Here is a 22,669-nt window from a genome sequence, read left to right as displayed (position 1 = left end):
GGAACTGGAAGACCTGATCTCCCCACCGGAAACGAAGCCATTTCCGGTCGGCCGGATGCATGAGAATGTGGAAATATGCATCCGTCAGGTCTATGGAGGTCGCCCAATCTCCTGGGCGCAGAGAGTCCCTGACCGTGGCCGGCGTCTCCATCTTGAACTTGATCTCTCTCAAAAAAGTGTTGAGGAGAGATAAGTCCAAGACGGGGCGCCACGCCCCTGAAGCTTTGGGGACGGCGAAAAGCCGGCCGTAAAACCCCAGTGAGCTTTGGTCCAGGACCCTCTCGACCGCGCCCTTCTGCACCAGGGAGACAATCTCCGCCTGAAGGACGGATCTTGCTTCCTGCGAGGAGGGGGGTCTGAAGAGCGGCGGATGTCGGGAAAGAGGTGCCTTCTCCTCCCGCCATAAGAGACGGAAGCCCGATCTCACAACTCCCACTATCCATTGGCTGTCTACTGATACCATCCAATGGGAAAGTGCCCGGGAGGGGCCTCCCGCCATCACCAGAGTGGAGGGCGGGAGGGTGGTGAGATCGGGAGCGCTTCATTGGGGGTGAGGCTTGCTACTCGAGCCGCCTCGTCCCCTTCCCGACGCCATCCGTTTCTTGCTGCCTCTAGAGCTCTGCTGTGCAGGTCTCTTCTGAGCAGGTTTGGGATGAGAGGCCGGCTGAGACTTCCCTTGCTGGGAAGGCTTAGCTTGCTTCATGCCCTGTAGAGTCATGTCCAGGAATTGAGAATCCTTGTTGGACTGAATCTCCTGTTGCCGAGCGACAAGCGCCATTTGGCTGAACAAGGAGCCCTCCACAACCGGAGACACTCTGAGAGTGTCTCTGGTAACCTGCTCTGCAAACTGAGAGTTGGCAAGAAACAACTCCCTCCTCGCCAAGACTGCGTGTGCGTACTGTAAAGAGGACAGACGAGTCTGTTCCTCGTTTACCTTAGCCAACGCTGTGAGGAGGGAGGAGACGTCGTCCGCGTTCTGCTCTTCGCTGAGCGTAAACGGGACTAAGTCGTCCGTCAAAGACCTAGAGAGAGCCCGAATCAGCGTGTCGGAAATTGAAGCCAATTCCAACAGCTGACGTCCGACTTCCTCCAGGGAGAGGAGAGTGCTATCTTTCACCGGAATGACTGAGTCGCCCTTGACTGGCTTGGCCAGAAGTGCTGTCAAGTCCGGCGTCACCGGCAAGACGGAACGCGGAAGTGCGTAAGACGCAACGAGGTTCCGGCTATGCCGAGGAAGCGCGAGCTTCCGCTGAGGCAATGGCACGAAAGTAGAAGTCTGTGCCATCGTCGCCAGCCAAGGCTGAGATTGTTCCGGAACTGTGCCGAAAGGCACCAGAAACGGAACAGGGTCCGAAGGCACACCACCTGTCCGCCTAGGCGCAGACGCCCAGACTTGCGACAGATGGTAGGCTATGGCGGGCGACTCCGCGAAGCGGAAGGAAGGATTAGCCTCCTTAGCAGGTAGGAAATCCGACATCGCCGAGGGTACCCCCGAAGTGGGAGACACCGCCGCAGCCGTGCCCTCCGGGAAATAACGTGAAGTCACCTCAGCTGCTGTGTCCAGAATGACACGCAGCCTTGACGACATTCCCGAAGGAGGCTCTTCACTGGCCACTGATTGCACATCAGAGTGATCACAGGAAGTGCCATGACCGTAGTCATCCAGAACGCCGGCGGCAGGATACGCGGGATGACCGGAAACCGGAAACCCGTAATCCTGGAAGTGATCCCGACTTGAACCCTGACTAAAGTGCATAGGGTAAGACGGAAACCCATCCGAAGCCACCGGATGTACGTGGGAGGAAGTCGCGACCCCGTCCGGGGGAAGTGACAGCCTGCCTGGTTGAAGCGCCGGAAGCGCAAAAACCTCACGCCGTTGATCCCTCTCCTGCAGCCAAGCGGACGTGCTAGGATGAGAGACAGCGTGTCCGGCCGAAGCCGGAAGTGCAGACGTCGAAACCGCCGGGGGCGGAAACGACGAATGCGAGAACTGCGGCTGAGAGCCGTAAAGCCCGGAGGCCAGTTCTCGGTCAAACCCGTCACTGCGGCACTGGGTGCGGGCTAGTGAGGGCAGACACCGAAGCTGAGCGACAGATTCACCATACGGAGTACTGTTGCCAGTAGAGAGCAGGGAGTGACCCCGAGCCAATGAACCGTTTCCCGTGAGGGAATGTCCGAACGCCTCACGAGGGCTGCCAGACCGGTCCGACTTACTTGAGACGCCTGTGGTAGAGGCGGAAGCAGCCTGAGCATGCAGACCGGAAGCCGAGGTAACCACCACGGAAGCGAGGGAACGCACCCCCCCCATCTCCGCAGGAAGGAAAGCGCTAGCGGAAGGAGACGCTCGTTGCATTTCAGTCTGAACCATGGAACGTATCTCTGGGAGTAACGAACTCAAAAAGGAGGCAACGATAGCCCCTTGCTCCGGAGCCGCAGAGGGCGGCGGCGGAGTAACGGCAGAAGTACTAGGACGAGAAACAGTACTAGGACCAGGCGGTGAAATGGGCACCGTCAAAATGGTATTGCGTGCTTCATCCGACACGACCACCAAAGGCTTGGTGCTAGAAGATTTAGGTTTCACTTTGCCCTTCAAATCGGATTTACCCTTACGTTTGTCTGGATCAGCCATGCTGACGAACAACGAAAACGTAAACAAGCAAAAAATTTCACAAGGAAAGTTACTGAAAATGAACGTAAACACGAACCGCAAGCAGTAACTAACACGCAGAAACAAACCAAACTTGCAACAAAACAGTGAACAAGCACAGGTTAAACGCCACAGACAGCAAGTCAGCCAAGCTGACAGAAGCAAAATGGCAACACGCACGTGTTACTGACACACAGAGTCCAAGGGACAAAATATCAGCAACAGCAGGCGAAAACGAACAAAAACCACAGAAAAAACAGAACGGGCTCACCAAACGAAGCCCTGACAGGAGAACGATGGGTTACGTGGCCGGCAAGTGAACAACTCCACCAAAGGCAGCCACAGAAAGCGCGCAAAATTTCCAACACAACCTCTCTGCAAGACGCTGAAGTCAGTATGAGCGGTCACGTGGTGACAGAGAGGAAGTAGCTATATGGGAGGTAACTCCCAGGGAACCTGGCTGTTACCATAGCTATTCAAGCTTTTTGGTAGGGGTCGCTTCCCTTTGTTGTTTTTTGATGGGTAGCGTTTTTTCAGTACCTAGCATCTCAGACGTAGTCAAATGCTTTATGTGATTCGGAGTAAGAATATGTAATTTAATCCAAACATATCATATCTATATGTTTTTGGAATCAGGAATCGACAAGGAATAAGATGAAAGTGTTTTTAAATTGATTTCGACAATTTAATTTTGATAATAATTTTTATATATTTAATTTTCAGAGCTTGTTTTTAATCCGAATATAACATATTTATATGTTTTTGGAATCAGCAAATGATGGAGAATAAGATAAACGTAAATTTGGATCGTTTTATAAATTTTTATTTTTTTTTACAATTTTCAGATTTTTAATGACCAAAGTCATTAATTAATTTTTAAGCCACCAAGCTGAAATGCAATACCGAAGTCCGGGCTTCGTCAAAGATTACTTGACCAAAATTTCAACCAATTTGGTTGAAAAATGAGGGCGTGACAGTGCCGCCTCAACTTTCACGAAAAGCCGGATATGACGTCATCAAAGACATTTATCAAAAAAATGAAAAAAACGTTCGGGGATTTCATACCCAGGAACTCTCATGTCAAATTTCATAAAGATCGGTCCAGTAGTTTAGTCTGAATCGCTCTACACACACACACAGACAGACAGACAGACAGACACACACACGCACATACACCACGACCCTCGTTTCGATTCCCCCTCGATGTTAAAATATTTAGTCAAAACTTGACTAAATATAAAACAAGAAGAGCAAACGCTCGATCGAGTCACTTTCGCAGTTCTGAATATTATATGAGGCATCAGATGGACAGGAAGAAATTGCTATTCACAACACAATGAGTCACGTTCACATAAAATTTGAGCCCGGTCACTTTTATAGTTTCCGAGAAAAGCCCAACGTTAAGTTGTGTGTTGCCGAACAGAAAAGGCTAGTTATCTCCCTTGTTTTTCTGATAACGTTCGTAAAAGGCTACAGATGTAAATACTTTGATGTAAAGAATAATCCTACAAAGTTTCAATCACATCCGATGAACTTTGTCAAAGATATAAAATGTCTAATTTTTCCTTTGACGCTGACCTGTGACCTTGAAAAAGTTCAAAGGTCAACGAAACCATCGTTAAAGTGTAGAGGTCATTGGAGGTCACGACTAAACAAAATATGAGCCCGATCGCTTTGATAGTTTCCGAGAAAAGATATAAAATGTCTAATTTTTCCTTTGACGCTGACCTGTGACCTTGAAAAAGGTCAAAGGTCAACGAAACCATCGTTAAAGTGTAGAGGTCATTGGAGGTCACGACTAAACAAAATATGAGCCCGATCGCTTTGATAGTTTCCGAGAAAAGTCCAACGTTAAGGTGGTGTCTACGGACGGCCGGCCGGCCGGCCGGCCGGACAGACTAACACTGACCGATTACATAGAGTCACTTTTTCTCAAGTGACTCAAAAAGGATACGGTATTAGTTTGGCATTGGTGATGACAGAGTTTGGGCCAGCTGATCCCGTCACGTCAATGTTCCCAAAATAGATTCCTGGACCTGTAAAATAGAGAGTAGATAGGAAAGTGTTAACATTTACATATGTGTGTATGCACGCACACACACGCATGTCCGCACACACACGTATATTGTATGTGTGCGTGTACAAACAAACTTTATTCATCACATCACTGATGACACAAGGGCGGGGATGTAGCTCAGTCGGTAGCGCGCTGGATTTGTATCCAGTTGGCCGCTGTCAGCGTGAGTTCGTCCCCACGTTCGGCGAGAGATTTATTTCTCAGAGTCAACTTTGTGTGCAGACTCTCCTCGGTGTCCGAACACCCCCGTGTGTACACGCAAGCACAAGACCAAGTGCGCACGAAAAAGATCCTGTAATCCATGTCAGAGATCGGTGGGTTATAGAAACACGAAAATACCCAGCATGCTTCCTCCGAAAGCGGCGTATGGCTGCCTAAATGGCGGGGTAAAAAAAACGGTCATACACGTAAAAGCCGTGGGAGTTTCAGCCCATGAACAAACAAACAAACAAACTGATGACACAGCTGCATGCCCTTTTCTTTCTCTCTTCTGTCAATGTCAGTAATACAGTAGAAACTGCCTGTAAGACCACCACAAAATCAGGTCTTACCAGGTGAGAATCTTAAAATGGAGCTACAGTGGAACCCCCCTTTTAAGACCTCAAAAAATTCGAGAAAATCGAAAATTTTTAATTAAATTTTGATTTAATATAATATACTTACCCAATTCTTATGAATGCATTGACTTTAGTCCCACATGCTAGATGTCGAAAAACCTCTCAAATTACCTGCCCTTAGTAGGGTGGTAACCAAGCTAAAAGCGACGCCATAGCCGTTGCTATGGCCTGACCTTGCTCGGTTACCCATAACACCCTGCGCACCACGTGAGCGCCAGCATCCGTAATAATCATTCGAGACTATTAGTCAAACAAACCCCCAAGGACATAATCCAGCGGGGACGGATGGGAGGGTATTAACTATAAGAATTGGGTAAGTATATTATATTAAATCAAAATTTAATTAAAAATTTTCGATTTAATCACATATTCTTACTCCAATTCTTATGAATGCAGATTCCTCCTAAAGGTGGAGGGAACCTACTTATGTCCTTGTAAGAACCTGCCCTGCAGCAACTAAAACCAGCAATGAACTGGAGCCAACAAGCCGCGTGCAGGAGATATCCCGAAGATAGAAACCGATGAACACATCATCTGATCTCCAGTAAGCCGTTTGCCAAGCTTCGCCTAGGCGACCAGAACGCAACACGGCAATAAAAGAAGCACAAAAACTGTACCCGAGCTGTTGGCAAACCTCGCATAGGCGAGAGGAACACCACCAGCCCGAGAAGAACACCAGACTCCCGAACGCCTGAAAAGGAATAGAGGGAGGACTGAACGCCCCCCCCCCCCCCCCTGTTCGGAACGCACCACTCATAGGACTGTCCTATGAATGTAGCAGAGCCCCTAGAGAGAGACAAATAAAAGACGTCTCTTTCGCTCCATTGTAAAGAAATAAGAACCTGAGCTACTAAAGCTCGTGGTTCCAAAAGACAGTAACGTCAAAAAAGGGATTAAAAAAGTCCAACCAGACAGTTAGAAAATCCGAATCTCCCGGAGCGATAATCCTCCCAAGAGGAGGGAATCAAACACCAGAGGATATTGACCAGGTTTCTGAAACCCCAAAACCTGGCCAAAAACCGTGAACAAACGGAACCAAAAGCCCTAAGGCTACATCCTCTGGCAAACCCCAAAAACGCATGCGCCTCACCGCCCTATAGGGCTGAGGCCCAGAGTAAGTAGAACAAAGTCCCACGCGCTAAACAAGGGGGAGCCTCTAAACCTCGTAAAACAAGGTCCCTTGATCATGCCGACAAGAGCGCCATGAGCAACAGAAGAGAGGCCTATTTGTTTCAAAACAGCTGAGATAGCCGATAAGCCGGAACCTCAAAGAAGAGGCCCAGCTGCCCAAAGCCAAAAACTGAAACAGAGGTGAAAAACCACCTGGCTTGAGAGAGGGGCGCTAAGGAGTTGCACCCCCGCTCTAAATCCCCAATTGGCCAAGGGGGCCAAAAAAGGAGCATACACAGAAAAAGTGGAGGAAATATATGCTTCGTTCCCAAAGACCAGAGTCAGAATCCATGATCTAAAACACAAACAGCACGCCTCCAGACCCGTCAGCAGAAGGGCCAACCCCTGTGCAAGCCCTGAAAGGACCTGTTGAGCGAGTCGGCCAGATCGCAGAGCTGGCCGGGGAGAAATTCCCCTGAGAAAAATGATTTAGTGTGAAACCCAATCAGAATCCCCTATACTCTGTCTGACAGGGAGCGAGAACTTGCTCACCCCAGCTAGTTCACATAAGAAGCAACAGAAGAATTGCCCGAATGCAACAGGCCATGCCTGTAAATAGCAAAAAAGGAAAGGCTAGTAGACTAAGAGCCACTGCTCCTAACCTCAGGCAAAAGAGAAGCCCAAGGATTCACGTCTACATCACAGCCTCAAGACTGCAATCACCATTGCAGGCCCCATCTAGACGAAAACGCATCCAAAAAGCGGTCTAAGTCCAGGGGGAAACAGAGCTAGGGAAAAAAGTCCCCTGAGCGATCCAAAAGGATTCCAGCCACCTTCCCGAGTGGAGGAACCCACTCTGGAGGAGGACCCTCATGTCCCAGACCTGAGAGGCCGAACCCCCCAAAAAACTTGAGGAAAGACTAGAGAGCCAGTATAGCTATCGATACCGTCCGACCGAAGATCAGGTCTAAAGACCCCGCAGAGGCCTGCTCTCGTGCCAGTCTGGCAGTGAAAAGAGCTTATAGCCTCCCTATTCTCTCTTGTGTGAAGAATAAACCTTCCAAGAGACAAAGTCGAACAGCATGCCCAGGTAAAAAACCTGGGATAAGGACAGCTCGGAATTTAGCCTGGTTACTGAGAGCACCAGGCAAAAAACCTGGTTCAACACCAAAAGAAAGTGCAGCTGACAAGCTGATTGACCTTGAAAAAGCTCAACCAGCCCCCGAGAAAGTCCAGAGACCAACACCCCCAGAAACCGAGCCCTTTCCTGTGTGCAGAAACACAGAAGGAAAGCTCATGTGAGAGCACTGAGGAAAATCTCAGCCAAAGCTGAAAGCTCTAGCCCATGCCGACCCACCTCCCGCAGAGAGGGAGGCGACACTGAACCAAAACACCCCTTTGCAACTGGGAGCGCCTAAATGCGCTGCCAGAGGTCCAAGAAGGAAGGGAAAGATTCCAGCTATTGAGTAGGTTTCAACAACCCCCGAAAAAGCCTGACCCTTGCTTCCTGCAACCAGCATGAAATCAAACCCCTTGTAAAGGAAGGAGATCACACCAAGCCAAAACAGTGTGGGCCTAAAACGTCACAGAGAAACCACTCCGCTCCGTGACGACCCTAGCCCAAGCTGCCAGCAGCCTGGCTAAAGCCTTATCCAAGGCATCCTCCCTAACTCAAAAGAGCGCTCCGGGAGGATAAAATTGCCTATAAGAAAACACAGAAGAGAGTCTCAGCCAAAGCAAAAAACTCCAAACCATGCCATCCTATCTCCTCCAGAGAGGAGAGGGAGGAGTAATATCATGAAAACTCCATGTTCCCTGTGGTCTGTAAGAGAAGCCAGAAACTAACCCCTGGCCATAAAAAAGTCCGGATCAGACCCTGAGCCTGAAAAATTCCCTGCTATCTTCTTCCGCACTAAAAGTGAGGACGAAGCAGCCTGAAACCCCGAAGCCAGCAGTCCCCTGCGTAAAAAGCAGCGGGAAAGGTGTAGGCTGAAGACCACTATCCTAAGGTGCGGATCAAGCCAAAAAGTGTGGCATGTGGCAGGCAATCACCGCAGACTCAGCAAATGAAACAAATTGCGAGAAAGCCTGTGAAAACCCAAGGGCATCCCGGAAGAGGAAGGAAGAGAGACACCCCCAACCTATCCGGGCCAAAGTAAACTGCAACAGCAGCCGCTCTATGTATGGGAAGCCTACAATCAGTAGGCAACCCCTCCTTAAACGAGAAGTCCGAACCTAACCACCAGTTGTGTAAAACACAAAAGGAGGGGAGGCAGGGGAGGTCGCGCACTAAATCTCCTGCCAATAACCCGCCAAGAGTGTGGATGAAAAGCGTGATCAGTCTCTGACTGCCAACCCAAAACCGCCCACCTGAACACGAGGTGGGGGGAAGAGGGGTTGGTAACTGGCACAGATCTTTGCCAAGAAGAAGAGAGAGTGGAAAAGCAAGACAAAGCCGGGCCCGGCGCGTCTTACCCCACCCGCTGTGCGAGAGAAGCATCTCAGTGCTAAGAACCAGACTACCTGGTATGACCACAACCCACCCCAAGTGGGGAGGGGGGCGGTCCAGCACAGCCGTAACCCCAAGACGGGGTAAGGACTGAAACAGAGAAACGGCCGTAAACGGCCGATCCCCGCTCGTCCACCTGCCGAAGTCAAGTAGCCCTATCACTCACCCACCCCTAGGAGGGGGGGGGGGGGGTGACCTACGCTGGCTACGGACAATGACCACCGGCCAGGCGATACTAAAGCCGAGTCCCTGCAGATCATTGTGAACACAAAGAATGGGAGACTGGAGAGAAAGGGTACGTTCTGTCTCCGCCTGACCATGTAGCCAGCCGGCACAGCCCGTGCAGAGAACAAAACGGAGCAAAGCTCATTGTTCCCTGACCACTGTGCGAGACACCCTGCCGAGAACAAAAGAGAGTCAAGCTCATTGTTTCGCGACCGCTACCCGCGACAAGCGCGGGCAGCTAACACAGCCACCTGCCCCAAACGGAGCAGAGAAGGAGTATGTAAGGTAGCCTGGAAAGCCGTACATAGCACCCCCACTGTGTAGCAAGGCCTGAGCCAAGCCACCCCCAGATGAGGAGGGGGGTGGCTCGTCGCAGCAGTAAGAGCGACGGAGAGAGACGAACCGAAAAACGGCCGACCCCCCTCCGTCCACCTGCCGTAATCCTATAGCCCACCGACCACACAACCCGATAGGGGAGGAGGACGACTGTCGGGCCAGGACAATAGAGGCACAGACTGTGAAGACAGTCCAACAGCGCCCACCCAATCCTGCCCAGCGGGCGGGAAAGAGTGAGCCACTGACACCCCCCCACCCTGCCCCAAATGGAGCAGAGAAGGGGTATGTAACGTAGCCTGGAAAGCCGCCACCCCAACGCGCCCGGGGGGCGGGAAAGGGTGGGAAGCTAACACAGCCCCCTGCCCGCAAAGGGCAGAGTGGGACAAGCCCAGACTGTGACTTACCGAGCCCCCTCTCTCCCTCTCCCACCCGGGGAGAGAGCTGACTTCCCACCGCAGCAGTGCTAAAAGCAAGCCGAGCGGGAAGAGAAAAGAGAGGAAGCAGCAGCCCCCCCGCCCCCAATGGGACAGGGATGGCCAAGGCCAGGCTGCGACTTACCATGCCCCCCCTCTCCCTCTCCCACCAGGGGAGAGAGCTGACTTCCCACCGCAGCAGTGCTAAAAGCAAGCTGAGCGGGAAGAGAAAGAGAGGAAGCAGGCCCCCTCTCCTTACGGAGAGAGTGCTCGCGAACAACCCAGCCTACCAGTGGCAGAAAGGACTGAACCGAGCTGGCCGTTTGCACCAGGCGACGGTGCGACGCAGGAGCGCCCCCCTATCCCCCCCCAATGGCGGGGGGCTGCGTAACACACTGTGAAGTACCGGCGGTAATCAGAGTGGTTAGACGCAGGCAGGGAGCAGGCCCCCCCTCCTAAAAGGAAGGGGTGCTCGAGAACAGCCCAGAGCCACCAGAGGCAAAAAACGGGCTGAACCGAACAGGCCATTTGCACTAGGCCACAGTGCGAAGCTGACGAAACGGGAGGGCGGGAACCGCCGATCGCGCCTGAAACAGCCGAGAATATAGACACAAAACATCGTTAAGTCCCCCCAAAAGGAGGACATTGACTGATTCCTCTTACACAGAGAAAGGGGAAAGAATAGCCACACGGCCACTCCCCCCCCCCATCAGTCGCACCGACGACGATCCAACAAAAAGTCTATAAGGAGCCTAAAGGCTGATTAACCCCAACAGGGGAAGCGAGCTGTGAAAGAACTGAACCCACCCTCGGAGGGATAGGAACATAAAAAGAAGTGCTGTTTGACGGATCTACGACCCGCATAATAGGCAAATCAAAGTTCTTAGGCTACTCTTAGGAATAGTTACTAAACCAGGCTAAGAGCTTTGCCACCTTCCAGTCTCGCGCCGAGTTTAGCTTTGTTGTCGGCCATTTTAAGACCGGCGAAAAACAGTCACCCAGAACAAAAAACTTCTGCGTGCATGTTCAACACAAAGCTAACACCATTCAACCAAACATAAACAGGAAAGATCTCACCAAAAGGTAGACTGACAGGTAGACCCACAGGAAACCGGCTAGTCTCACGGACAAGCAGGCATGTGAAGGCCAAAAGTGAGAGCGAAATTCTGACACGTCCACCGTGTGTTGTCGAAAGTCGAGAATGATTATTACGGATGCTGGCGCTCACGTGGTGCGCAGGGTGTTATGGGTAACCGAGCAAGGTCAGGCCATAGCAACGGCTATGGCGTCGCTTTTAGCTTGGTTACCACCCTACTAAGGGCAGGTAATTTGAGAGGTTTTTCGACATCTAGCATGTGGGACTAAAGTCAATGCATTCATAAGAATTGGAGTAAGAATATGTGATTAAATTTGGGTCTTAAAAAGGAGTGAGTTTTAAAATGGGGGTAAATATACAGAGGCTGTGAACAGAAAATCTGAGAAAACAGTCTTAAAAGGGGGGGGGGGGGGGGTGTTTTAAATTGGGAGGTCTTAAAAGGGGGGGTTCTACTGTATACATTTCCAGACATTATAAACAGAAAATCTTAAAAAAGGCCTTGTGTGTCTTTAAAGTGTGGTTTAACCGTAAATCAAATCTAAACTGAAAATGTAAATTTTGAAGCATCAGATTGAGCAAGGACTGTAAGGTAAATGCAAATTTTGAGGTGACAACAAACACACAAGACAAAAACAACATGCATATAGATGTGCAAAACACAAACCTGTGAGCCAGGCAAAAGTCTGAGCTGGTTGCCGGAATTTGGGGAAGAAGAGGTGAAGGTCACTGTAGCCAAAGTTTCCGGGCAACTCGAGGAACTGCGGGTGGTCTGTAATGGAATTTTCCATCAAGAATGGCCTGTGTACAGCTGAAATACACTTCATACTGCTCTCAAACACAGCCAATAATACCTCTCTATTTTGAAGAATGTCTTTGATGCTTCAACAATTTTGTTTCTTTATGTTGTTTCATGTTGGTTTTTTGTTCAAATTGGTTTGCTGTGCCTGCCTATGATACACAGACAACAACAAAAACCAGCATGCATAGACAGATACTTACATACAAATTCCGGAAATAACTCCTGTCAGGTTTTTATGGGCTGCGGAACAGGTGCTTTTTTTCATATTTTTTTTTCATTGCTTATCCATAGAAGCACCGAGGCAAAATACACGCGACACGGTAGGCTTGCCTCAGTGTTTCAATGGAAACAAGGGAAAGCAACTCTCCACAACCCATAAAAACGTGAAAGAGTTATTTCCGAACATTGTCTATTGTGAAATAATCTTCACACAGCAAGTTCAAAGAGGCAACACAGAACAGAGAGGGAGAGACAGACAGACAGACAGGCAGACAGTCAGACAGACAGACAGACAGATGTACAGCCAGCAGACAGACAGACAGAGACACAGACTGGGGAGGTTTCTTCTGGTTCAGAAAAAGAAAGCAATGATCTCTTGCTATTGAAAACTTACCAGATCCACTCTCATAGGGTTGAAACAGAGGGGTGAACATGGGAGGTTCAGCGCTGGTTGACACATTGCCAATGAACTGGTACAGGCGCCTGAAATTGCAATAAAGTCCCTTATCAGAATATGCCTGTGCCCTGAAAACTCCCTCATCGTCTTCTCAAATGGAAGTGAAGTGCTAGAGACCTGGAGTGTTTCACAAGAACAAGGCAATAACAGCAACAGAGGTAGTGCTCATTGCAACCTTTTGTGTTAATAGTGCATTTATAATGTGTGTATGCATTTTAGCCATTCTGCTGCACAACATGAATCTTGTTCTGCCTCAGCAAATCGCTTGAAGTCACAGCAACCACTGTGCAAGAAGAACTATGACTTCCCATCCAAGAACCTAACCCTGGTCATGACAAAGCATTTTTTCACAAATAAAAAAAGTCCTGTACAAAAACAGTCAAACCTGTCTGTAACGACCAGCCAAGGGACCAACCAAAACTGGTCTGTATGGACAGGTGGCCACTATGGACAGGTGAATTATTAAGAACAAGCCTTGCCGGGGAACCTCTTGGGTGGTTCTTATTGGTAGGTGGTTGTTATGAAGAGGTGGTCACCCGGGCAGGTTTGACGTACTGTACAAGGTTTTGTTATTATGAATTCTTCTTCATTCACTTATTTGCCCCTTTCCCCTCTATACACCCCCCCCCCCCCTTCCCTCCCTTGACGACTACCCCCACCCACTCTTTATCACCATCCATATATCTCTATAACAGGGTTACCAGGATGTAGTATCTGCATTCTTCTTTTTTTATTCATTTTTCCCCATTCCCACATTCTCATTACTCCTCCGTGCGCCCCCCCCCCCCCCCGCCCCACCCCTCTCTTTTTCACTCTAACTGACTTACCCTGGTATGGGTGCAAGAATGTAGGATCTGCATCCTTCTTCATTTATTCATTCCGCTAATTTCCCACATTTTTATTCCTACAACGCCCACTCGCCCCAGCCCCCTACCCCCCCCTCCCTATGTCACTCTCACTGACTTACCCCGGTGTGGTGGCCAGAATATAGTACTTGTAGACAGCCAGATCTGCACAGGGCATGCGGTCAAACTGCAACCCGGTGACAGGCTCCATCTTTTCCCTCCCAAGGTTGAACAGCTGGAAAGCAAGGAGAATCAGACGATGATCTCATATGTAACAATGCTGGCTCAAGCTAAAACCTATGGAGAATGAAACTAACCAACGCACTTACAAAACAATCCCGAAAACAATCAACAACAAAAAAGATAAGCAACGTGAAACTTTAAAATAACAAATCAAACAAACAAAAACAAAAATGAATTAAATGAACAAAAAGAAAAAGACATACGAAAACAAATCTGAAGTCTCCTATACTCGGGGATAAATATAAAACAAAAATTTATGTAAATCCAGTAAATTGTATACCCATACTTACATGTTAAGCAACCTCATATTCACAGTCTCTCTTTCTTTTTCACTCACCTGTTTCAGATAGATTTCAATGTTGCCTTGGAAAAATCTGCTGTCTTCAAACTGTGTGAGCTCAGTTTCAAATATCAAGCCTGAAATGAATGAAAAACAAAGTACAATGCACAGCAGATTTGAACATTCCTCCTCAAACTGCATAGGAGACATGACAAGAACAATATCTCATTCATGGCACAACAATGCTGAAAGTTAAATCTAAGAGAAAACAATCAGTACTCAATCTATATCTTCGGAAATGCGCAAGAGATGGTAAAAACTATCTTTTGGCAGCTTCAAAAGCTTTAATGTGGCTGTGGGGTGGAATGCTCAAGGACAGAAAAGCAACATGAGTCTGCTTCAGGATCTACGCCATTTCTGTATACATAAACAGATCATTTTTCTCAGTTTCTATCAGTTTGGTATCTATAACAATATTATTCCTCAGTTTGTGACACACAGCATGCTATTTTCTTTTCTCACCTTTGCTAGTACCAATCAAAATGGCTCCTGTAGATTTTTCATTAGCATTCTGCCAGTTCCAACCGACCGCTTCAAGTAAATGACCCTGGAAAAAAATAAACAAGCATTATTTTGATTTAGTTAAATATAACTTGCCAAAAAATCTGTCCAAATGACTCAGCTCATATGCTCGATTTCTATCGTTCAATGTCATCAAGTTTATTCACTAATTTGCATGCTTGCTTGCTAATGTACTTGTGAAGACCCTGATTTTAGGTCTTCTCTGTTACTAACTACCAACTCCAGCTCGTAGTATTTTAATTTAATTTTCATACACACGTACCACACTAAGGTTTGACATTTTGAATCACCCTCGAAACTGCAGAAACCGCAAGACAGAACTAGGCCAATTTTGTGTGTATGTGAAACTGGCCTAAATTGAACCAACTATTGCGTGTTACAGTTTCCTACTTTATTCAGTGCAATTTCTGTACGTAAACTACACAAGATAGAAGGAAATCTCCCATTATTTGAGACTACCGGACAGGCATAATCACATTCCCTCCTGTGATCATAATGAAAGACAGCAAAGTGCAGATGTGTACCTGAACTTTTGTTAACACTACAGGAACACTCATTTTCACCAAAACTTGTGGTAATAGACGATGTTCAGGATTTTTAAGTGGTGTGGCAGAGTAAGAGCCTATATTACCAACCCAAACTTTTACACTCACAAACGAGCAACAAGCTCGATCGCTACTGGCCGGCTTTAACCTGTCATAACGACAATTAACAAAGTCTGTAAGCGTACACTGCATAACATACACATCAGACTCTGTTGATCGCCCAATGACAGGTAAAACCCAGCCAGTAGCGAGCTAGTTGCTCGTTAAACAGCTTGGGTTAGTAAAAGGGACTCTTTCTCTGCCACATCGCTTACAATTCTAAATGCGATGTGGTGCCAAAAGAAAAATTTCCAAAAAATTAAAATGGACATTAAAGTGTTCTTATCTTATCTTATCTAATTCTGACAGTTATTTCTGGAAAACTCATGCGTAGCCAATCTGTCATTACCACCAGTCTAAACCTAAAGCACCTGAGCTCCGAGACTCACACAATTTCTTGAAAACAAGTTTATTAACAGTTCACCTTGAGTTTCGCGATGGGCTTTGGCTTTTTGGTGGATGTTCCCAGAGAGATGTAGTAGTTGTCCTGAGAATTCATGGACACGATCAGATGCCGCCCCGTGGGGTCCAGAAATATTTGATGCACTCTGTCCGTCACGGGGCTTGGAAGCTCTATCTCCGCTGTGAAACATGCACAAACTTTCAGATGCTGTTAATGACCAATTTACTTCTAGTTATAAGGAGAAAAAGCTAATACATCAATTAAAAAGCATTCCAAACAGGGTATCTCAGTTTGAAGAAGTTCAAAACATGCGTGTGATTTTTGTATTCTGTCAGGTACCACTCACCTGTTTTACAGTCAAAGTCAGCAGCAGTTTATTGTTTGCTTATTTGATCCCTTCTAGGAGCAGCGACCATTTCATGTTTGAACACAAACAGACACAGACAAAGACATGTACACACACACTGACACCAACACACACACAAATGAATGCACACACGCACACACACACACACTGATTTGGAGGTACCATGAGGTTGTAAATCTTGCGCTTATACATGCACGCATACACATGCCAACAGAAACACAGTTCTGAACGTGAAAGGTCAAACTAAGCCCTCCACACTACAATCTAAAAAAAAAAAAAACTAAAAAAACTCACATGTTGTCTGTGACTCAATCTCCACCCGGACCAGAATGTTTGTTGACTGAGCCACAACCAGTGTGTTGTTCCCAGCACACAGATGAGTAATTGTAGCATTTGGTCTGCAAATAATACCGAAAAAGTTCATTTAAAATTCAGATTGAGAAACATATTGAAATTATAGCTCTCTAATATAGACACTGATAAGTGAGAGTTACTGCTGGAACGTGAGTGAATACATCACAGTTCACACTCACTCTGGGGATTGAATGGGGGGGGGGGTTAGGCCAAAAAAAAGGGTCTGTTTACGGTAACATTGGCCAAAAAAATAGGGTCGGTAGGTTGGGATTTTTTTATCTTTTTATTTTTTCCCAAAAAAACCATATTTTTACGTTATTTTGCAAAGATTTTCTTTTTTTTTCCTCCTAAATGCCAAAAAAAAATCTACGGTCGCGCGAAAAAAATAGGGTCGATCGGGTTACCGCAAACAGACTCTTTTTTTTTGGCCTTATGATTGCTTTCGAGGTGTTATAATGTGTCTTATATTCTTTAGGTGCCAGATGACAAGTTCCTTTGCTCTATGAATTTTTAAAAAAAAATCTGAATGAACCCTGCATTCTTCAGTATAATCAAACAGTCATTCACTCATCAGTAGGTCTCAGACAAAATTAAATCTAATGTCTTCTTAAACCTTGTTATCTTGTCACCCTTGATTGCTCTAGGTATGGAAAGTAATGTAACACACATTTCAAATCAATTTCATTTTTAACAGATGCCAAATGTTATTGGTACCATGCTGTGTATAGTCTACTGTTCTCGCAGGTACTACAACTGATGATCTTTTTGCGAACTTCTTAACCAAACAGCCAATAGACCACAAAAAGAATCATTGGCTCACGTAAGTGTAGCCTATGCGATGGTAAACTTTGTCTGTCTGTGCGTGCGTGCGTGCGTGCGTGCGTGCGTATGTATGTATGTGTGTATGTCTGTGGTAGAAACTTTAACATTTTTGGCTAAACACCGAAATACTCATTTCACGTGGTTAATTTTCAAGCACCATCTTCAAATTATTGAAGCAATGATCAACATTGTGTCGGCATGTGTGTAGTTAAAGCGTGTATCCAAAGAAAACGGGTGGTGGGGGGTTTTGAAGGGGTACAAGCAGTTGACTGATTTGTGTCGTGTTTGGCATGTAGACGGCAGGTCAGGTGTCAAGATCAGGTCAGGGGTCGCGCGAAGGATTGTGGTCCAGTTCTCACCTCGCCGATTCGCCGGGGAAGACGATTTCATGTTGTTCGGTTTCTAAGCTCCAGAAAAGTAAATAAAGAAGATACCAAAGGGAGATTTCCTACAATTTGATCTGCACAGCGTGTTTCCAATGTCCACGCGAGGAAGAGCTGTCGAAAGCGCGGCACGGTCAGTGTCGATCTTGCAGCCGTATCCCGGTAAGTTCAGAGACAGATCTAGTGTCTCCCACTCTGATAACGTGTCACCTACTGTTAATCCGTTTTGTTTTAATTTCTTTTTATTTCAGCAGACACGGATGTCAAACACAGTGCTAGGCAGTCACCTCTAGTGAAATGAGTTGATCTAAAGTGCCTGTAATGTTTGGATGTCTTTGCTCGTGGTTCGATTTATGTGAATTTCAAGACTTGCAGTAGAGTCTCAAGTTAAGTTTACTCTGCCCGAAAAAAACTGTCCACCATTTACTTGAACATGCAGATATAAGGAAACGGAATGAATCTGTTCTCAAAGTCAAAATGATCACGATTTTTTCCTCAGATTCAAAACATGCACTGTCATGGTTTTGTCTGTACAATTTAGTAAGTCTTAAGTACTTTGCAACAACTTCCTTGAACGTGAAAGACAGTTTTTGAATGCTAGATCTGTATCGCGTTTCATTCCAGACTCGATCCTCTCTTTGATTGTAGATCTACTGTTTGCTGTTTACGCACTATCATATGATTCGCTATGTAACGTTTGGTAAGCTTACCTTGCCACAGCTTTCTTGTCTTTGTTGGCATTTCTGGCTGTGTTGACCGTCAGAATTATTTTAAGAACCAGGCTGCTGCAGTCGACATGTTTCGCATATTGTAGGGTTACCATGCTGCATAGGTAAAGTGGCTTGTATAACCTGACTATTCTGTTTCAAAACACTGTTTATATTTGTGTAGGTTGTAGTCATCATAACTAATCGCATTTTGCCATTTGTTTCAGAAAGGAGGTTAACCTACAACAAGATCGACGCTATGTCAGATATGCCTCAGCCACATGAAGACTTCCGAATTTAGATCTACTCGGCATGGTGACAAGTCTTGATGAAAAGTATAGGACTGAGGACAGCAGTGGAAAAAGTGCCCACATGGCAGGTACCTAACCTATTATCCTAGTCATTTTATCTGTTTGCCTTCTTTTGAAAATTATACATGGGGTTGATATGATGCGTTAGTTTTAACTGTGTGTGTGTGTGTGCGTGTGTGTGTGTGTGTGTGTGTGTGTGTGTGTGTGTGTGTGTGTGTGTGTGTGTGTGTGTGTGTGTGTTTGTGTGTGTGTGTTACGGAGTGAGTGAGTTTGTGTTATGTTACTGTTTGTTGATTTCTTACGGGAGCCTTGAAGGCTTCGCCTCTTGTTTTATAATAGAAATTCAAACCCTTTTTCCATGTTGTTGCCTTTTTTTTATATTACATTTACAGACACACCAAATACCACAGACAATCTGGATTTGTATGAAGATCTTTTTCTGCATTCCCATCAATTTGTACAAAATAAAATGCGTGCTACTCCTAGTCTTAATACTTACTTGTAATTCAGTTTCACTCTGCTGAAAATTGGTTCCTCACTCTCCATTTTCTTTTCGATAAACCCTGGCATCATCTGAAAAAAAACACCCCAGTAATTCATACATAATAAGTCACTATAGTGTTACACTGCAAGTACAAGAATGTTTTAGTTGAGTGGTAACATTCTGATACTGTGATAGTTCTTGAACAGCTAGGATCATAAGTCAGAATTGTTGATACAGTGGCGCCTGTAAGTGTTATACATGTAAAACACATAGGATGAAAGGACGGTCTCCCAAACACAGGACGCCTCACAATTCAAGTTCAACTGTCCATTACTTAATTAATTCATGAAAGAACAGCTGCAATTCCAAAAAACTCCTGCCAGAAAACAAAACACGAGGGCCCTCTCATTACTTATATAGACCCATGTAAAAGTTAAAGGCACAGTAAGCCTCCCGTAAACCATCACAGATACGGTCAGGCTTTTACACACAGTACAAACACCCTTTCATTTAAACACTCACCGATTGAGAACATCCTAGGTGCCCTCCGTAAAGAGCGAACAATTTTCAAAGAATTTATTTTTGCGTGGTTTATCTTACCCCTGAGCCATCGTGAACCCGTGTGATCCAGTTTCCCTTTTTCACAATGTAGTCGTCAGTTAGTCATTTGAATGCGACTCGATGTGAGCTTATCTACAATAGCACGTTTTTATGCACGAAACAAACGGCTGTGGTTCACAAGAACTCTAGCGATGGCTTTTGACTGTTGAGAGGAACGGCGATATGCCGCATAAACCGTCGTCTGCTACGACCCTTGCGTGACCCTGCTTCCGGGCTTTTCTTTTTTCAAAGGCTTTTACAACTTTGAATTGCACTGATCTTGTCTTGATGAAAAAAGAATTCTTTTATGATTAAAGAATGTTTGTGTAACAAGCTGTCAATTTATTATTTAGATTTTAAAAGTTAGGTCTAGCGCAAAAACGCACCACGGTCCAAAAACATTCTGATAATCATCGATCCACGGCTATCGCCAGTTTAAGGGAAGTAACTCATTTTTGACCTGAGTTCAGGATGGGTCCAAAAAGTGTTCGAGACAATCTGCAAAATTAATTCTTTAAAAATTGCTCGCTCTTTACGTAGGGCACCTAGGATGTTCCTGTTTGGTGAGCGTTCAAATGGAAGGGTGTTTGTACTGTGTGTAAAAGCCTGACAGTATCTGTGATGGTTTACGGGAGGCTTACTGTCCGGGCGTGATTTCCGGGATATTCATAACAGCCGTCCAGCACCAAAACGAGGCGCCATTGTTGTAAAGGGCCAAGTCCACGAAAATAAATTCTTTGAAAATTTCTCACGCTCGACAGAAAGCAGCCAGGATGTTCCCGTTCGGTGAGCGTTTAAATGGAAGTATGCTTGTACTGTATGTAGACGCTCGGGGAGCTCTGTGATGGTTTACGGGAGGATCACTGTGCCTTTAAACTGACACAAAACTTAAAGCCAACCAACACACATCATAGTTATAATTTATGCACATAATATGAATCTGAGACAGTACATCGTGTTGGACATGTATTGCATGTCTGACATTGTGACAATCTGACATCAGAAAAAGAGAATTCATGTAAGATTATCATCATATAAATTGTAATGAACACACACACACACGCACGCACGCACACACACACACACTGACACACACATAAATTATGCTAGTATTTCAACAATAGACAAGACAAATGTGTTCACCATGTCTTGCAGTGTGGTTGGCACAGATCTGCCTGAAACAGACCGTGTGGACTCTTCCTCATACTGGTCTAAAATGGACGCCATGATGCTCACTCAGTCACTGTCAATGTGAGTGTGACCTGAAAAAAGAAACCACAGAAGAAAGCTTAAACTAGATATGCCCTTTTCGTGTATCATGTATAGACCTTTTAGGCATCTGAGCAGCTCTTGGAAGATATCCGCGAGACATGCTCTTTCAGTCTTTGTAATACTTCGAAAGTCGCGAGAACTTAGTAACTTACTGTCTTCGGCCTTCACAGTTCTCGCGAGATAGCTGACCAACATGTTTAATGCTATGCTTTAACATTTTCGAGAGCTTGGAATACTGATAGGGTCTATTAAACTCCCTTTTTCTTTTTAAATCGGAGAAAATCAGGTCTTGAAAATGATGTCTTAAAATGTAAGTGAATTAAATGTACAGAGGTTATGAACAGAAAATCGGAGAAAGCAAGGGCCAGTGATGAAAATTACATTCAGATTACATTGCTTATTACGTCGGCTTTAAGTACTGTACAACTCTAATAATATTAAAAGGCATTGGAAAATGTGTACGAATAGATTACATGCAATAATACAGACACACCGCCTGTGTATAATTTGTTAGTCTTGTCACAGGCTCATCACATGATCCCGTGTGTGCGACTGCGAACCCACAACCAAAACTGCACAAAAGTACGCTGGAAATAAGCATGCTTTGGCTATGAATAACATACCTAATAAGAAGCTGTGACAATTTTGCAGTGTGAAGTCTTTCACCAGAGGATTTAGCTCATTGTTATGATTTTATGAGAGGAAGGCGTTCCGAATCGCAAAGTTCGCATAGTTGCGCCCCTTTGAAATCGTCCAAATGCAGAAAACGCAACAAACACGTGATATGTGAAAATCGAAAGTTATTGCTGGTTTGTGTACTCTTCAGTGATATGTTTCAAGCAACTATTTAGAGGAGGTTTTTTTTAGCGATAACATTTGTTGGTTGGAAACATTTCTGTAATAATTAATGTGTACTGATAATGCAGTGAGTCTAAAAAGCTACAAGGTTGATTATCTGAATCATTGACAAACACACACACACACTGACACACACACACGTCACACACACACACACACACACACACACACACACACACACATACTCTTGAGAACACGAAGTAAATGCTTTCAATGTCTTAATAGGTAACTTGCCCAATTAACTGACGTCTTCCAAAGAAAAAAGATTTCAGCGTTTGTAAAGAATTCAATGCCGAGTGGAATCATAGACCTATATCTAAATATAGGTCCCTGGTGGAATCGAAGATTCAAGCTTGAAAATTTTATTTTTGCTTATTTTCAACAATACTGATTCATTTAGCAGTGATTCTTGTGCTCTGATAACCGGCCATTGTCAAGTTTCTTACATTATCTTACAAATAAAACCCTACTTTTCGTTTTTAATTCTCACCATAGCATTCCTTGCATTTACATAAAAATTATCTTACAAACATTTCATGTCACTTTTACTTTTTTTCTCAGGGGTAGACTGACTCAAGTTAAAGCGTGTTTCTTGCCTTTGCACTCCTTGAACGTACACTGTAGAGAATTTCACTTTTAATTTCTTAAAACTTTACAGTACTTTTTTCTCTGAGCAGGTAGATTCCACCCTTGGTCTTGAAAACGATATCGCTAGTCAGTGTAGGTAACCTTTACTGACTGAATGTTTGTGTAAATGCTGTTGTGAAAGTGCTGGTGTGAGAGTGCTTGGAAAGATCAAAATTCAATAAAGAAAGCATAACAAACCTGCAAATAAAGCGCACAAAAATCCTCGATATGCATGCGGTAGAGGCGCGGGTCATGCTCGATTTCCGAGCGAAAACCGCACGCGTCCCGCAAATCATTTGCGTACCGCGTGCGGTAACCGCGCGCGAAACGCAGATTTTACTGCATGCGTACCGAGTGCATAATGTTTGCTGGGTTATCACTG

At 45.7% G+C, this 22,669-nt stretch overlaps 1 protein-coding gene across 3 annotated transcripts in view; it reads right to left on the bottom strand.

The window, feature by feature from the left end:
• The window catches only part of LOC138970756 (vacuolar protein sorting-associated protein 18 homolog), a 51,641-nt gene extending 30,089 nt beyond the window's left edge, over window positions 1-21,552 (bottom strand). For all 3 annotated transcript variants that reach the window (XM_070343256.1, XM_070343257.1, XM_070343258.1), the window contains exons 1-11: window positions 21,426-21,552; window positions 20,674-20,792; window positions 18,946-19,019; window positions 16,164-16,267; window positions 15,524-15,681; window positions 14,396-14,480; window positions 13,931-14,010; window positions 13,473-13,585; window positions 12,443-12,531; window positions 11,695-11,799; window positions 4,602-4,683 (exon numbers count right to left, since the gene is read on the bottom strand). In XM_070343256.1, coding sequence (XP_070199357.1) covers window positions 4,602-4,683; window positions 11,695-11,799; window positions 12,443-12,531; window positions 13,473-13,585; window positions 13,931-14,010; window positions 14,396-14,480; window positions 15,524-15,681; window positions 16,164-16,267; window positions 18,946-19,019; window positions 20,674-20,757 — 974 coding nt within the window. In that variant the 5' untranslated portion in view covers window positions 20,758-20,792; window positions 21,426-21,552. The remainder of the gene's footprint in view (window positions 1-4,601; window positions 4,684-11,694; window positions 11,800-12,442; window positions 12,532-13,472; window positions 13,586-13,930; window positions 14,011-14,395; window positions 14,481-15,523; window positions 15,682-16,163; window positions 16,268-18,945; window positions 19,020-20,673; window positions 20,793-21,425) is intronic.
• Between the last annotated feature and the right edge of the window lie 1,117 nt (window positions 21,553-22,669).

This window comes from Littorina saxatilis, linkage group LG7 (assembly GCF_037325665.1).
Source record: "Littorina saxatilis isolate snail1 linkage group LG7, US_GU_Lsax_2.0, whole genome shotgun sequence".
In the NCBI taxonomy this organism is placed as follows: domain Eukaryota; kingdom Metazoa; phylum Mollusca; class Gastropoda; order Littorinimorpha; family Littorinidae; genus Littorina; species Littorina saxatilis.
This window is presented reverse-complemented; position numbering and strand designations above follow the sequence as displayed.